General features: G+C 46.8%; 1 protein-coding gene across 1 annotated transcript in view; it reads right to left on the bottom strand.

Moving 5' to 3' along the window:
- GALNT18 (polypeptide N-acetylgalactosaminyltransferase 18) overlaps positions 1-18,236 on the bottom strand; it is a 347,432-nt gene that overhangs the window by 48,049 nt on the left and 281,147 nt on the right. Inside the window, exons 8-9 of the mRNA XM_029207628.1 lie at positions 14,456-14,593; positions 8,872-8,967 (exon numbers count right to left, since the gene is read on the bottom strand). Of these exons, the coding sequence (XP_029063461.1) occupies positions 8,872-8,967; positions 14,456-14,593 (234 nt within the window). The remainder of the gene's footprint in view (positions 1-8,871; positions 8,968-14,455; positions 14,594-18,236) is intronic.

Here is an 18,236-nt window from a genome sequence, read left to right on the forward strand (position 1 = left end):
TCTGATGGCCTAATGAGAAAGTGGCTTGGGGCCGTAGGTTGCACCGTATAAACGGTAATTTCTAAGTGTCCGACTCCCTCTCTAGATTGGGGCTCTTCCAGGTCAGGGACCTTGGTAAAGCTGTCTCTGCCTCTCACAGTTCTTGGCCTAACATAATACTCAATGCATGTTTGTTGAATGAGCAAATGAAGGAATGAGTGAGTGAATGAGTGATCGACTGAATAAACAGAGCCTGTGGGGAGACCCCATTGTTGCACCTTTCCCAGCAGAAGAAATTTTCCAGGCTGTTACACTAATTAGGGCTAATATTCTCAGTTATTTTGAGGATTGCTTGAAATTTGCTGCTAATTTAAATAAAATGGTTACATTTACTCATTAACCAATTAGCATGCTTAGCAGCAACTTCACCTCACTAATTTGATTAGTTACACTAGGCTTTCTCCTACCCAAGGCCTTCTCCGAGACCCAGGAATATCACAATGCTATCAGAGTGAACTTTTTAAACAATGTTTAAGCAGAATCTCTCAAAGGGTTGAAACACAGATTTGAACCCCACCCCTCTTCCTCGTCCAAACTACCTTAGGGTCTCTGATGTCTTTGGGCCCCACTATAAGTTGCTCTACAATGCCACTCTATCACTAGACCAAATTTGTTCTTCAAGGGAAATGAAACTTTTCAAAATATGAGGACTTCCTGAGAGACAACCTAGCATGTGTTTGATGAATGAATGAATGAAACTGGAGGAGAAAGTGGAACACAAAATACAGGCATCCTTCCTAGACCTGTCTTGGCCAGTAGATTGTGCTGTGACCCCAGGCAAGGAGTTCACATCCCCAGTTGCCATTTTCTTGTTTTCTTATTTGTCAGAGGAGGAAGTGATTTAGAAAATATCTAAGTTTGTGTGGCAGAGACAAGGCTTCCTGGGCACCCAGAAAACCCTAACTTCTAGTGAGGCAGGGCCATGTGATAGCTCTGGTGAATCGAATGTGACAGGAAGTGATGTGAGGCACTTTTCGTCTGAGGCACAGAAGTCAGGTTTCTAGTCACACTCTTCCTCTTTGGGGGTGTTGGGGGTTGAATTGTGTACCTCAAAAATTCGTATGTTGAAGTCCTAACATCTAGTACCTCAGAATGTGACCTTATTTGGAAATACGTGTAATAAACAATTACACTGCAGATGTAATTATTTAAGTTAGGATGAGGTCATTCTGGAGTGGTGGCCCCTAATCCAATATGACTGGCATCCTCATAAAAAGGGGGAATTTGGACACAGACAAGCACACAGGGAGAACACCATGTGATGATGGAGTTATGCTGCCCCAAGCCAAGGAACTACCAGAAGCTAAGGAGAGAGGCCTGGGATTGATCCTTTCCTAGCGCCTTTGGAGAGAGCATGGCCCTGCCGGCATCTTGGTCTTGGACTTCTAGCCTTCAGAACTGTGAGATGATAAATTTCTGTTCTCTAAGCCACCCAGTCTGCACTCCTTTGTTATGGCTGCTCTAGGAAATAATTGGGGGGAAAGTCCATGTGCTTCGACTGTGAATCCACAAGGGTACCCAAGTCACTAAGGGCCTGGAGAGTCACCCCACCTTTAGCCAACTTTGTGAAAAGACTAAGAGAACTACCTAAAACCTGGAAATAAGGCAAAAAAGGACGGGAGGTTACCTATCCTTTCAATGCCATAACTGGAGCATCGTCTAACAAGCCCACCCAAGAGTACGTAATTTTCCAAGAGAATATACCTGTGTTTGACTTTGTTATTTACCTTTTGATTAGTACCCAGACACTATGAAGTTAAACGTTAACTTCTAGATTCCTGTCTGGGTAGAAAAGATCACATTAAAGGCTATGATTTTATTTCCCTGTAGGACATTAACTACTTTTGTATCTAACCTATAATCTTATTCTAACACTCTTTTTTAGAAAATGCTTACAGATACTGAGTTCCTCAAATACTTTCAGTACCTGCTTACTGTTTCCCTTATTAATGAGTTAAATACGTTTTTATCCCTTGTTCATTTTAATTTGTTTAATGTTTAATGTAAAATGTTTTACTTCTTTGAATTGACAAAATTAACTTGTTTGGTTAATGCCAGTGAGGTTTGGGGATTGATTATTACCTGGCTGATACAGGTTCTCTCTGGTTTTAAAACCCCAAATGAAAAAACCTTAGAAATTTGGATGAAGGAAGCAACGAAGGGAAGTTCATCCTCAAAGTCGGCAGGATGAACTTGACCAGGTCGCAGTCCTGCTTTCTTGTCCTCTTCCTCCTTCACCATTCTTGCCTGGCTGAAATCCAAGGCATGCAGCTCAACTGTGGCCACATACATAATTCCCAAGAAAGAAAAGACGGAGGATGAAATAATACAGAAAAGTCTGTTTCCAGCACTAGAATGGCAACTTCGTGAGGGCAGCGACTTCCATATGGCTCATCACTGTCTCGCAAGGCCAAGAGCAGTATCTGGCAAATTATGGACTCTCATTCGTTAAAGAAAAATTTTAAAAGGTAATGAATTAAAAAGTCATAGAACTTCAGGGTGGGGGCGCCCTTAGGGATTTCTCAGCTTAAGCATCCACATGACATAGGAACCCTGCACAATGCCCCTGGAGCCCACCAAACATGGCTTGGACGCCTCTGATGATGGAGAGGCCACGATTGCCTGAGCCAATGACTGGAAAAAGTTTCCTTTACACTCAGTCAAAAAATCTGTGTCCTTATAATTTTGGAAGTTTCATGTCTCCCTTAAATCTGCTCCTCTCCAGGCTAAACAATTCTCATTCGTAAGGACATGGTCTTGAATCTCTTTACCAATCTGGTAATAATTATCCAATATTTAGTAAGCAATGACTGTGTACCAGGTTTGTTGTCTAAGTGTTTTACGTGCATCAATTTATTTAATTCTTATACCAATCCTAAAATGCAGACACTACTCTAATCTCTACATTATAGGTTATGAAATTGACACAAAGAAGCTATGACACCTATCCAGGGAACCGGGTTAGTAAGTGGTAGGGCTGGGATTTGAACCCAGGTAGTCTGGTTCTTGACCACTCTATACCTCATCATTTGCCTTTCAACATTTTTACTCTTCCTATCAAGTGTGATGCTCGGGGAGGAACATGTGAGGTTTCATAACAGAGCCCAGAAAGACTGTCACCTCGGGCAGGTCTCTGTTCCCCAGACAACAATGTGAGGTACCACATCCCTCCTCTGGAGTTGTACAGTGCACAACCTGCATAATTGGACGTGGCAGTCCCATCTGTGAACTTCCCTGGGTTCTCCTTGACCTCTGTGGCCATGGTACCAAGAGATTTGCTGAGAGCTGTTAGTAGGAGGGGAAAATGTTCCTGGAAATGCATATTGAGCACTTAATTTGGACCAATTCTGGGAGATTCAGAGTATCCCTGAGGCCTGTATCTGTCCACAGTCCCCTTCTGAGATGTACCCTGACCTTGTACTAAGGTGATATCCCTGAGCTCCTCCTTTTCTCGTCTCTTCCATGAGCCAATGAAATTCTTAAGGGCTAGTGGATGCCTTTGGGAAGCCTTGAGAGCCAGAGGCCCTGCCTCCTCACCCATCGCTTACCCCTGTACCCATGTCCACCCCTAGTGGATGGATGAACTCCCGCCAAGGATACACAGCCCATCTCCAGGATGACCCAGTTCTCCCCAGCTCTCCCAACTCACTGGGAAGGCCATACTCAACAAACTCCTGCCACGGCAGAGCACCTACACCTCTCTGTTCTGGGAAATGTGTGTGATTTGAGGCTGGTCTCAAGCCTCCTTACCTCTGGGCTGTGCACCTCAGCTGCAGGCCTGGTAGGAGAGGGCAACTGGGCCCAGTTGGGGTTGTTCCATATACAGTCCACTTATACGAGGGTTCTGTGGGGAACGGGGAGGGGGACCCAAGTCTGCTTGCTGCAGCTCCACATCGAGAAGCTGATTTACAAAGCATCAAGGGAAGGCAGCTCCCAAAATTCCTGGCAAGCGCAGCACAAACTCACAGCTTCCCAGGCCAACTGAATTTCAGAACAAAAGAATTCGAGGTAAGCAGATTGTCAGAGCTGGCCGAGCTGGGCCTGGAGATGGCCAGTCCAATTTCCTGGCTTGCAGATAAGAATACAGACCCAGACAAACCTAATCAATGGTGCTAGAGATCAGAATTGTCATTACCTTTGTATAGAGGTATTGACCAAGAGGCGCAATGAGGAAGCCCACTGGGGTGATGAGTTTGATCTGGGTGGTGCCTGTACAGCGTCTACACATGTGGAAACTCATTGAACTGCACACCTAAGATGTGTGTACTTTAGTGTGAAAGTACACCTCAATAAAAGAATAAAACAAAATAAAGGCCCAGAGAGGGTTAAGGTGACATTGCAAATGTGTGGCAAGACCAGGCCTAGGACTCAGGCTTCCTGATGCCCCATTCACTGCCCTCGCCCCTACACCACTGTATTTTTTGCTGCTATAGCAAAATGCTCTCGTAGTCTATGGGTCGGCTTTGACCAGAGCAGGCTACAGCACATGGCACATGAGGCCAAGGAAAGCCAGTCCAATGTGGGTTGGAGTTAGAAACTTGAGGGTATTTATACTGAGCAAGGCTCAATGAGCAGTGATAATAATAATATTATCATTATAGCAATACTAATAGCTAACATTTGTTGAGCACTATTTAAATGTATTACATCCTTTCAACAACCGTTATGGTATATACCGTTATTAATCCACAAGTTACAGATTAAAAAAATAGGCCCAAATGGAAAAACCTGCCCGAAGGTTCACAGCTAGAAAGTTCCAAAGCTGACATCTGGACTCAGGCGAGCTGGCTCCAGAATCCACACTCCTAACAACACAGACTGCCCCGTATTGAATCATCCGCACCTGGCAGACCGGCAGCCTCTGCTTGAACAGACAGCCATCATCCCACGGAGGAAACACCTGACGCTCGGTCAGTGACCTAGATAAGCACCAACCCTGCACATTTCCACATAGATTTGTTAAAAGAAAGTTTACCTGTTGTGTTCTTGGTCGTAGGCATTACAAAGCAGAGAGGGAATTTACACAAAGACCCAACTACCTATGACCTGGCCGTCCTGACTCACACTCAAGAACAACTGAAGACCCAGGTGCCTGGCTGCATTTATAATCAGAGAAATGCAAATTAAAACTACCATGTGATAGCACTATACACCCACCGTAATGTCTAGAAGTTTAAAAAGACAGACAGTACCAAATACTTCCAAGACTGGGGAATAACTAGAACTCTAATATATGGCTGGTGGGAGTAAAAATTAACACAACTACTTTGGAAAACTGACAGTATTTTACATGGCTCTGGCCGCCACAAGAAAATGCCGCAGGCTGGGTGGCTTAAACAACGGAAGCTTATTTTCACACAGTTTTGGAGTCTGGAAGTGCAAGACCAAGGTGCTGGCATTCCATTTCTTGTGAGGGAGTTCTCTTCCTGGCTTGCAAACGACTCCCTCCTTGGTGTGTCCTCACGTGGCAGAGAGAGAGAGACAGGGAATGATGAGCTCTCTGGTGGCTCTTCTTAGAAGGACACCAATCCTCTCAAATCAGGGCTCCACTTTATGACCTTATTTAACCTAATTACTTCCTTACACCAAATATAGTCAGGATTAGCACTGCAACACGTGGATTTTGGGGTGACACAATTTCAGTCAATAGCATTCTGCTCTTGGCCCCCTGAATTCCTTTCCTTCTCTCATTCAACATACATTCATTTCATCCCGCCAGCCCCGAAAGTCTTAACTCATTCCAGCATCAACTCGTCTAAAGTCCAAATATCATCTAAATATCATCTAAATCAGATATGTGTGAGACACAGGGTATGATTCATCCTGAGGCAAAATCTCTCTCCAGCTAAGACACTGTGAAATCAGACAAGTTATGTGCTTTCAAAATGTGATGGTGGGACAAGCATAGGATAGATGATCGTGTTCCAAAAGGGAGAAGTTGAAAGGAAGAAAGGGTTGATGGGCCCCAAGCAAGCCCAAACCACAGCAAGGCAAATTCCACTTGATCTTAAGGCTCAAGAAGAATCATCTTTTGTCTCGATACTCTGCCCTCCAGGCCCACTGGGGTGGCAGCATCACCCTCATGTCTCTGCAGGGCCGCCTGCCCCTTCAGCTCTCTGGAGCGGTCCCACCCAAGGTGCTCACTGCTTTGGCCCTACCCCTCTGGTACTGGGTCATCCTTGCCCACTGAAACCAGAGCAGCAGGCCTATCCTTTGAGGGAATGGCCTTACCCCTGGGCCTGTGGTGGGAGTGGCAGCCCTGATGATGTCTACATCACCTTCAGTACTATTCTTCCCTTTTCTTGAGGAATGGTGCATGTTCACAACTGAATAGCTATGTGGTCCCATCTTATAGAATCCAAGAAGTCCAATAGCGTTCCTTCACTCTGCCCCACTTTTTCTTTAGTTCAAACTGGCAGTGTCTCTGCTGGTATAAGCCCATCTCTACTGATGCCTTCTGCTGTGAGATGACTAATTAAGTCCATGAATCCCACCCATGATCTCTTAATCAAATGGTTGTTCAGTCACACTCTTGGTATTCTCTCCAGAAGAAGCTTTCTCATTTTTTTGCAAAGTGAACAGGCTAAGAATTTCCCAAATCTTCAAGTTAAGGTTAAATGAGGTCATAAGGGTACAGCTCTGATCCAATTGGGTTAGTGTTCCTTTAAGAAGAGACACCAGGGCTTCCCTGGTGGCGCAGTGGTTGAGAGGCCCGCGTACAGCAAAAACAAAACAAAACAAAACAAAAAAACACCCGAGAGCTTGCTTATTCTCCCCCTGTCACGTGAGGACACTGCGTGAAGGCGACAATCTGCAAGCTAGAAAGAGAGCTCTCAGCAGAAAGCTGGCATTTTTTTTTTTTTTTTTTTTTTTGTTGTACGCGGGCCTCTCACTGTTGTGGCCTCTCCCGCTGCGGAGCACAGGCTCCGGACGCGCAGGCTCGGCGGCCATGGCTCACGGGCCCAGCCGCTCCGCGGCATGTGGGATCTTCCCGGACCGGGGCACGAACCCGTGTCCCCTGCATCGGCAGGTGGACTCTCAACCACTGCGCCACCAGGGAAGGAAGCCCCTCAGCTGGCACTTTGATCTTGGACTTTAAGCCTCATAACTGAGAAAATAAATTTCTATGGTTTAAGCTACCCAGCCTATGGCATTCTATTATGGCAGCCCTAGCAGACTAATGTAGGTACTGTCTACAGAAAGTGAACATATACTGGTTTGCAAGGCAGAAATAGAGACACAGATGTAGAGAACAAACATATGGACACCAAGGGTGGAAAGCTGGGGGGGGGGGATGAATTGGGAGATTGGGATTGACATATATACACTAATATGTATAAAATAGATAACTAATAAAAAAAAAAGGAACATATGTCAACCCTATGACTCAGTGATTCGACTCTTAGGTATAAATCCAAAAGAAATTAGTACATATGTGCACCAAAAGACATGGACAAGATGTTCACAGCAGCAGTATTCATAATTCTCCCAACCTGGCAATAGTCCAACTGTCCATCAACAGTAGACTATATTGTGAAAATGGTATATCCATAAGATGCAATACTACATAGTAACAAAAATGAGCGGATTACAACTACATGTAACAGTAAGGAAGCACTTTACAGATATGATGGAAGAAAGATGCCAACATGAGAAAGCATATACCCTATATGCTATTTACATAAAATTCAAAATCAAGCAATAATGTTTTTTCTTGACCTGGGTGCTGGTTACATGAGTGTGTTTGCCCTGAAAATTCATTAATCCTGTACACTTATCATTAGTCTATTTTCTGTATATATGTTCTATGTCAATAAAAAGTTTACATAAAAATAGTCACTCACTAAAAATGTCACACCATTGTAATAATGGAGAATGAGTTGCTATACTGTGTGGTGTGAAGGCAGTGCGATCTGCTGACCTGTGACTGACCACTCAGTGATGTCACAGCAGCTTGGCCCACAAAAAGGACAAGGTGGTGGAGATCACAGTGGACAATTGCTGGGAAGTCTCGGCATCGTACACCGGGTACACACACATCGCAATCTCCTTTAGCTGTGTGTTCAGGCAGGTAACAACTCTTTTAAGCACTAAATTGCAATTGCACGAATATACGCATCTTCTATACTAAGATACCTTTTAAAAATCCTTGTACACTTCTGGAGGTAAGGTAAGTAAACTCTGAAAATGTCAAGTCATAACAGGTCAGTCTATGGCACTCTTGGTCAAGAATTGCCCACTGAACTCTGTTGAATAAACCATTTCTCTTGCCAGTGTCTCAACAACCTCTTCAGATATCTGAAGCCTAGGCTATGAATGGAGAATTTTGGAGGGATAACTTACTTTCCTGGTAGCTTCCCTTTATTCTCCACCAGAAAGTCAGAGGAGCTAGAAAGGATCTCATGGCTATAAATTTTGGTCCCAGCTATGATCTACTAAAGGGCAGAGCCTGAGGCTGTGAAGTGGCACTCCAAAGGGACTCTGAGACATCAGGGAGCCTGGGGAACTTTGGTTTCCCTCCTGCTAGGGAAAGGCATGGCTGCAAGAGCCAGGGCTGTAATTTACGCACAGTGTCCCCAACGGAGGCAGGTGTTCCTCTTTAGAGATGTATCGCCTTCCTTGTGCCCCACCCCAGGGGATCCTGGCAACCCAGCATCTGCTCCTTCAGACTCCTTCCAGGCATGGCAGGTATGACTCGCTTTTTTGCTCATGAGGATACTTCCTAATGAAAAGCTCCCAAGGCTTCTGGGCCCAGAGTAGCCATGACAGAGTTTAGCTTTTCCTTCCCCACACCAGACACACACGTGCATGGGGATCTCTCAGAGCACTCACCTGGGGCGTCATCCCGTGGCAGATGTACACGATAGGAATATTCTCTGTGTCTGGACCCTGATCAAGACACAAATCAGTCTTCAGAGAGTTCTGCAGCTGAACGCCAGAGGAGAGGCGGCCACACCGAAGAGAAAAGAACAGAGAAACAGATGCATTAAATCAGGAGAAACAAGCATTCCACTGAGACAGGCTCTGCTTCCATAATCAATCCGAGGCCCTCTGAATACTATGGAAACCAACAAGCACCAGCTTTTGCCTTGCATCAGGGTGCTGAGGGAAGACCAGCCTCTTCTGGAGGGGAAGCATTAGGATTCTGTTAAACAGCAAGCTGGGTTTGCGGAGCTGGGATAGCCTAGGTAAAAAGAAAAGATACGCATGCACACACACGAGATGCTACTAGATTTTTCACCCCCTCCTTTTGCACAAGGGTGGCATAATGGCCTTCAGAAGTCCGTGGATAGAAGTCTTTGTTCTTGAGGGTTGGGGGAAGTAGGCAACGTGTCAGCTGTTTGGGGGCCTGGGATATCCTCTAGTACCCGGCCTTCTCTGCTTCCTGCAGATCCAGCAGTGGTTGGCCAGGCCCCAGCGGAGGCCCAGCTGATGAGGGTTCTCCAGAGTGGGAGGTCTGGTGGGAGAATAAGAGAGAAGGGGGCCAGAGTGGGAGCAGGGGAAGAGAGGGGTATCTCTTATCCTCACCTACAAGCACACGGCAATCAACAGAACAAATGTCTGGGTACCATGAACCAATGTCTTACCACATCTAGGTAGGAAAGCACATATTCAATGTCCCCTTCCGGCTTAAGCTCACTCTCAGGCTTTGGAAAGGGCAGCTTACGGTCCACGTGGTCCTGCTCGCATGCCATAGCTGAGTAGACCGTGGCAGGCACCAACAAATAGCTTAGAATGAATTAACAGCTGTCTTTCTTTCCTCCCCTCTCCTGGTCCTTCTCTTTCTGGAATGTGACTATCTCATGATCCTCTTATTCTGTCCTAGGAGTCCAGATGAGAGACCAGACACCGTGGTCAGTGGGTGCTGGCCACTAGGATGGTGAGGCCATTTAGACTGGGTGTGGTGGATCTGCTGGGCCATGTGCAAGCAGAGGAATCCAGTGTGATCAAGGAGGAGATGAGGCAGGAGGCAGATAGATTTAGAGACAAGAGAGATCATCCTGCCGCCGCTGCAGTTTGAGTGGCTTCCCAGCTCAAGTGCTCATGTCCAGCTGTACTTTAGTTCCTAAGCCCATGAGAGAGTTTGTGGTATCTTTACCCACCTAAACTTGAGCTAGCTTCAACAGCTCTTCTTAGCAATCAAAGTACTCTGTTCACAGCAGGAGGCTGGAGATCAGAATCCAGGGGAGACCAGGGCAATGGGCCACAGGTGGGTCATCTATCTGGGGAAGGCCAGAGGCAGACAGTAGCTAAGTTTTCGTAGTCCTGATGGACGTGGCAGGAGTGCAGTGAACCCAGTTAAGGGGTGCGAAATGGAATAGATAACCAGAGGCCCACGTGTGCTCTATGTGACCCCTGTTCTTGACAGGGGACAAGGAACAGAGCCAAATCGTTTTCTCTCGAGCTCCCTTTCCTTTCTGGGTGATAGCAGCTCAATCTCAAACTTGAAGTTTAGGGGTTCTGCAGAAATATGAGCATGTGTCAGTTTTCTAGGCAGGGCCCCAGATGCATCGATGCAGCAAATCCTCTATCATAAACCAATTACTTGGCTGGGAGGAGCACAGGCAAATACTCTCTGGACTTCTCCCACAGCCCATGGAGGGGTGGGTGTCACATTTGAAGCCGAACACTGTAATCCATCAGTGAGACCTGCTAACTTCTACTACAAAGAGAAAGTCCCAGAAAGCCCTGATGTCAGACTTGGATCTCCCCTGGATCCCCAAAGCTGGCCTCTGAATGAGGGGTGGGTGGTGCCTTTTGATAAAGTCCTCCTTGGCTCTGTGTCATCCACCCCCCATTAAGTAGGTGGTCTGTTGAGGAAGTTGGGAGAGACGGGCTGAGATAGAATCCTGGCTCCAGCTGTGTGGCCTTGGACAAAGCAACATAATTCCTCATCTGTCTCCTTCACTCTCAAATAGGGATAATACTAGTGCCAACCTCATAGGTTTGTGGATTAACTGAAACAATATCTACAAGCACTCAGCACAGGGCCTGACAAATAGCAAATGTGCAATAATTGTTAGCTACTATTATTACCATTATAACCTTTCTGAAGGCCGTTCAGGGAAACTAGCTTTTATGACTGCATCTATGTGCCAGGTCCCAAGTGAAATGTTTTCCATGCATTATCCCACCTAATTCTCAAAATAACATAGCCAGATCGGTAATACTATCTCTTTTAAGGGTGCAAGAAGTGTGTTACAGTAGGAAGCTCTGCACACCTCTCGGTCTGTCATGCTGTTCCCACTGCATGGACCCTCTGCCCTGGCCTTCTCTTTTCCCTGACTGAATCCTCCTCTTCCTGTGGTCCTCAGCTTCTCTGTCACTCTGGAAGCCTTTCCTGACTCACATCTGGGTGTGAGGCCAACACCTCCATTTCTCTGATTGCAGCACTTAACATGCTGTATTCTTGTCACTTCTCCACTTGCCCGTCTCCTCTATCAGTCACCAGACTAGCTCTCAGGCTTTCTCACAGCCTGCGACGTTGGTCAGCCCTGGCACATATTACACAGTAAGTATGTGTGAATGAATGAAGAAAATGAACAGTGAATGAATGGCATCATATTTGGACAAATGGCAGAGCTGGAGTCTGTCGGTCTCCAAAGTCCAAGCTCTTTCCATCATGCAAATGGAGACGATCCTGAGACTGTGAAAGACGCCCCATGAAGTGATATGACTATAACCTTTCAGGTTTTGCAAACTGTCAAGGTCACGTAGTGATTAAGTAGCAAAGCTAATGTTCAGAAGCAGGCATGTCTGCTTCCAGATGCTGCTCCATCTCTACTGTCAGCACCAGAGCTGGGATTATGCAAAGCCATGCCCTCTCCCAGGCCCGGAGCTTGGTGATCCAGGCGGATGCCCATGCCCACACAGCGGGGCCCACAGGCCCTTCAGCCTGCAGGAGGCATTAGTGGGACCTATTACTGGATTAATGGGCAGGGTTATATAGACTTGACAATGGCCTGAGAATCCCAGGGGGTTATTTGACCTGAGCAATGCAGTTTAGGCATGAGTTGGAAGGGAAAAAGAAAAAAAAATAAAACAACGTGCCCCTGAGAAGACATCTGGTCTTTCCATTTCAGAATAAAAGTAATCACCAGGAAGAAAGATTCAGCCCCAGAAATCCTCTTGCTCTTGTGCTGCATCCTGCCCTGCCCATTGTCACCTTACTGCCCCCATCAAGAGTTCATTATGCTCCTGGACAAGCAAGGATCTCTCTGCTCACGTAAGAACCCAGCCTGTTGAGGAGGCAGGAGGGAGGGGGGCTGGCTGGGCCCTGAACAGAAGCTGGTAGATGAACATGCAGGGGGTCAGAGACGTCCGCCAGGCCCAGGAACGGCTGACACAGCTCGGCCCTCTGGGATGGCAAGTGGAGGTTTTTCAGCACAACCTAGTGAAAACAGCCCCAGCTGTGGACTCAAACGGATCTGGATCACAACCCTGTATATGCCACTTACTATTTGACCAACCAAAGGTTTCTGGGTGTGGTGGTGAGGAGACTACATGGTAAACCTGCTGTATGTGCTCATAAGATGAGACCCTTTTGCTTGGAAGACAAGAACGCCCTGGGCCAAAACCCAGAATTGCAATGGCTGCGTGCATACACCTCCACTGTTATTGCTTTCCCCGCTTCTCTGGCTGAGTTTGGCTAATACTCTTTAGCTACAGCTGATAGCTTGGTGAGACCATGAGTCCAGAAGCTTGCCCTGGCTCCCAGAGGTCTGGGCCAATAGTTTCTCTGGAGCCACAGTAGCTAACTATTCTGTTTGGGCTGGGTTCGACAGTGGCAAGCAGCACACACAACTTGCTCTGGGCTGGGTGTAGGGGTACCGGTAACTGCCACATCCTCAGGACGGTTCTGGGGAGGTAGGTGGGACTGATGGGCACCTCACAGTCCAGTGTGTTTCCACAGTGATGACAGGATCTGGAGCCTCAGGCAACAGCTGCGCAGTGCCAGCTGAGGAGTTTTCTGACATCTGAATTATACCAGCCTGGGAAGTGGAGAGGCAAGAGGCTACTGGGTGGTACTCTCAGGACATGTCAGCCATGCCACGGGGACTCTTGTGGGAAGATATGACCCCCTCCTACAGGTTGGCCTCCGGGGACAACAGAGGCCCTGCAGGAGGGTGGGAAGGGGGGAGTTCCTGGGACCTTGGCTCTGTCTCCTTTAGAATCCTAGGACGTGAGAGTTGGGAGGCCCCCAGGGAAACACTGAGGCCAACCCTTCAGCAAGGATTCTTCTCCTCCCAGGCTGACGTTGTACCCATAATGTTCCTGCTGAGGCAGGTGTTGAACTCAGTTCTGAGCACAGGTCATCAAAGGAAGAGGCCTCAGTTCTTCCTTCAAATTTTCATCCTGGGATATCTAAAAGGTCTGAGGGGACACTGCAAAGGGAGGAATGACAGTGATATCAGAAGCTGATGTTTTAGATTCAGTTTCACAGTTGATTAACTGCGTGAATATGGGCAAGTCACTTTTCCTCTCTGTCTCCCCATCTGTAACACAGCAGGGGGTGGGGGTAAGGCAGGTGGCCCCAGGGGATAGTTTTGAGGGCTTAACTGTCATAGAAAATCTTTATGTGTTCAGTCAGCAAAAACCAGGTGAGAGATCCAAAAATCAATCAGGTATTTAAAATACCTTAAGAGTTGTATGGTCCTGGGGATATTGGAAGAATGGGAGAGTTTATAATGTTCAAAGTATTTTAACCTTAGACACAAAACACATTTATGTATCTGAGACTTTCTTCTACCCACAAGGACAGTATTATTTTACCACACTTAACATATGAAGAAACTAAGGCCAATAGACATTAAGAGACTTGCCCAGGAAGTGGCTGGGTCAAGAGTGGAACCAGGTCCAAACCCTCTGCTCTGTCCCTCCATCTTGCTGCCTCTGCTGGGGGAACTGCTCGCTGCCAATCAATAAGTGGTACTAAAACATCCCTCAAAATACAGCAAACTCAGGAAGGTTATATTTCCCAGAATGCCTTACCAGGAGGCTCTGTGTGAGTGAAAGACATAGCCCCGTGGGTGGGCGAGGCATGAAAGCTGGTTGGTAGAACTTCAGGCACCCATGCTTGAGGAACAGTGGAGTTTGTCACGTTGTCTTGCAATCTTAACCTGACTTCAGGTTTTTGTTTTATTAAGTGGGATATGCAGGTTTGGGGCCAGAGCTGAATTGCTTAGGACTGTAAAGGAGAGACTGAGCACCTCTCTCAAGGGAATGGAGAGGTTTGGGCTATGAAAGCATAGGCTGCTTCTCACTCAGCTCCAAAAATCAGCCTCTTGTCCACAGGTCTACCACACGTCCCATACTGGGGGCCAAGAGGCTCTTCCCCTCCCTGACTCTCCACACCTCTCTCTGGTCCTGCTCTCTGTCTGTGTCTGGGCGAAACCCCGAGGGGCGAGCTCCTTACCACCCCATAGGCAATGATGTCTGAGTACATCCTCATCTCTGGGTACACGCTGACCAGGTACCACCGGAAGGTCTTGCACTGCAGCTGTTTTCTCAGAGCCTTCCTTGCAGTGATGTCCCCAATGTCGATTCCTGAGTCCTGCACAGGATGCAAGCACAGAGATTCAGCCACCACCAGGGCACAGCTTTTCCCTGAACCTCCCCAACCATGGTTCTGGAGACTGTCTGGTGAAGGGACAACCTGGGAATATAACTCATGCACTTCCCAACGTGTGCCTTGGCCCCATAACCGTCCCCGTTTGGTCTGTGAAACATCAGATCAGCACTGATGGGGACTGTCATCAAAGGCCATTGAAAATAAAGATGCAAATCCTTAAAAATTACTAAAAGAAAAAAAAGCTGTAGTCTTTGTATAAGTGAAAGAAATGGGAAGAATACAGTCTGATTAAGGTTTTCTCTCCCTCAAGAGATAAGATGAGAGATTCTGAACTGCTAGGGGAGAGGAAGAGGGAAGGGAAAGAGCTGAAGATGGAATAATGCTAATTACACTACTATTCCTAAGGATCATGGCAACTAAGTCTTACATAACACAATGTGTCAGGCTGTGCTCTGCGTGAGATAGGCACATATATTTATATTTTATTTATATTAAATTTATGTACATGGTCCCATTTAAACCTATGAGGGAGTACAATATAATCCTCATTTTACAGATGAAGAGTTGAGACAACTCTGGGTGGCTTTCCCAGAGTCTCACAGCTAATAAGTGGTGGACCTGAGAGTTGAACCCAATCAACCTGGGTCTGGAGTTTGGGCATTAAAATTTACCCGGCGCATTTTTAGGAGCCTGCCCTTCTGCCTCTTAAGACCAAGTCCCTATGGGAGAAGCAGCCTATCTCTTTAGGCCTGGGGGCTTAGCATAGACAGCACTGTGTCTCTCACTTCCCAGGTGTACCAGAGAGGTGGCCCTTGAGCCATCGACATGCAGCAGACAAGGAGTAGACATGGAGACATGGATGTGTCCTTGAGTGAGAGCGAGAGAGAAGCCCCTACGTTTCTTGTGGTCCCAGAGCAGAGGGGAAGCCCTGGGCTTGCACCCCAGCTGTTGAACAGGGCACAGAAGCAGCTGAGAAAGAGCTGATGCCACAGCAGAGGATGCAAAGGGGTCCCTCCAGTGGGGGATCAGATGGCGATGGGTGACACCTCAGAGGATGACACCATGGAGCCAGGGATCAGAGGGGCACGTGGTATCTCATGAGACATAAGCCCACAGCAGAGACAGAGGAGGACGGGGAAGCACATACAGCTCTCTCCCACTGACACTGCAGTCCACGTGCTGGCAGTGTTACCCCATCTGGTTCTGCCATCAACTCCGGGATCAAGTTACAGGGGTTGGGAAAATAATGAAATTGACAGTTTAAGTCTGAAATGTCTGGGAAAAATCACAAAGATGGCTGCTGCATGTACCTGGACATTATCAGAACACATATTTTGATATCAGTCAACAGGGGCTTGAGTCAAAACAAAATGTAGATATAGAAGAAACACATTTATTTTTGCCCACCAGAGTTCAGGTCATGTAAAAATTTGAACCTGCCACAGCCTGAAGGTTTAAGTTCCAGACTCCTAGGGTGCAATTTCAGTGAGGATATACCTTTTGAATATTTCTTGATGACCTTTTCTCTGATGGGTCTGCTCCCTGGCTCCTGCCGGGAGCCCTCCCAGCAACTGCTACTTGGCCTTTCTCTGCTGGACCCCGGCTCCCTGACGGTCAGGAAACACGTTCTGCTGATCTCTGTACCCACAGTCTAGCGCTGCGCCTGAACTATATTGATGAGACCGAGTTGAAAAAATATTTATGAAATAGTGAACTTAGCAACTGACAATAAATGTATCCTGCTCACCCCTCCCATACCCCAAGACATCTGTTAAGTATTAACTCTTTAAACTTCTCTGCACTTTATCCTCACATCACAAAGCTATTTGCCTGGACCCAGGTCTTCTCACTTCATGCTATACTTGCCTTTATGTGATGACAAATTAACACTGTCTCAGCTTTTAGGGAAAGCAACTAGAAGAACCTACCTCAGCAAGGCCTCTGTATTTTCCTAAAAATCTAGGTTCCCATGGGAAAACTTCCTTTCTACATTCAGGATCAAAGGAAGGTTTGTCTCTCTACTTATAATCTAATCAAAAGTAGGAGAGAGACAATCCATCAGGAGTCCATCTCTACTTTAACTTCTAGGAGACTCAAGAACCAGAGTTTTGCTCAGCTTACGTGTCTGGATATCATGTCCCTTTCCTCTTCCTGTTTATTCATGGACTTTTGCCTTTCCATTTTAACGGTTCAGCACATCTGTACTGTGTGTTTACTGTAAACTGCATCAAACTCTTTTTCTGAGCAGGGGGAGGAAACTGAGAAATAAGCAAACATTCTCAGAGAAGGTCACCTTGACCTTTATTATTAGAAAACAATAAATGTATCTTCCCCCTCTGCCAAATACTTAGTGTACAGGGTTGAATAGTGTCCCTCCCCAGTATCATGTCCGCCCAGAACCTCCAAACGTGGCCTTATTTGGAAATAGGATCTTGCGGATATAATTAACTAGAGATCTTGAGATGTAATCATTCTGGATTTAGGATGAGCCTACATCTTCATAAGAGAAAGGAGAGGGAGGCTTGAACACACAGAGACAGAGGCAGAGAATGGAAAGATACATCTACAAGCCAAGGAACCCCTAGAGCTACCACAAGCTGGAAAAGGCAAGGAAGGATCCTCCCCCAGAGCCTTTGGAGGGAACACGGCCCTGACAGCACCTTGATTTGGGGCTTCTGGCCTCCAGAACTGTGACAGAACACATTTCTGTTGTTGTAAGCCACCAGGTTGTGGTAATTTGTTCTGGCAGCCCTAGGACACTAATGTACTTAGTCACACAAAAAGCTGTCCAGCATTCCTGCCTGTGTGTGCAGCCAGACACAAAATTCCTTGTAGCCAAACCCCAAGAAGGGCTGTTGCCTAAGAACCGTGGTGAGTCATCCTTGGCACTCAGCCTGTCTTCGGGCAAGAGGAAGCAGGGGCGCGTCTAGAGTTCCTGAACCCTGTATAAGGAAATATTGATGCTTTGCTGCAGACTGACTTTGTTTGTTGATAAGCAAACTGATTTTCAATTAAAGTAGAGGCTGCATGAGTGGAAGGCTCCTCTGGATTTCCAAAAGCTTGGGACTGAATGTGATTACGGAGTGAGTGAGAGAGCTGGTTCTGTTCAGTGCAAGGCCCAGGAAGGACTCCGCACAGAAGGAAGCGAGGGAGGATGACTGCCCAGCAAGGGCATTTTAAAGCTGGGGCGGGAATGCAGAGGGTGCGGGTGATCACGTCGACAACAAGAGTTAACACTTCTCTAGTGCTTTCCATTTGCCAAGCACTGATCAAAGTCTTTCCACATATTAACTTATTTAATTCTCCAAGGAGCCACTAGGCAGGGGTGAAGGGTTCCAGCTCTACATCTGCAGTTGGGATGCTGTAGACGAAAGGTTAAGTAAATCGGGAACACACGTGCCTGTGACTGAACAGAATGTATCGAGATGCCGCCACATCAAGGGCAGCTGGGAAAATTACTGGGGAAAACATGGAGGAATGCAGCACCCACATTTCCTCCCTCTTCTTTCTTTTTCAACTCATCTTTATTGAGTGCCTAGACTGTGTCAGGAGCTGTCCCAAACATCATGCATACAAATAGGAAGAAGTCACAGTCTGCCTGAAAGCAGAGTCTGGAAGGTCCAGA

This window comes from Monodon monoceros, unplaced genomic scaffold, assembly GCF_005190385.1.
Source record: "Monodon monoceros isolate NGI ecotype Baffin Bay Population unplaced genomic scaffold, NGI_Narwhal_1 Super_Scaffold_7, whole genome shotgun sequence".
In the NCBI taxonomy this organism is placed as follows: Eukaryota; Metazoa; Chordata; class Mammalia; order Artiodactyla; family Monodontidae; genus Monodon; species Monodon monoceros.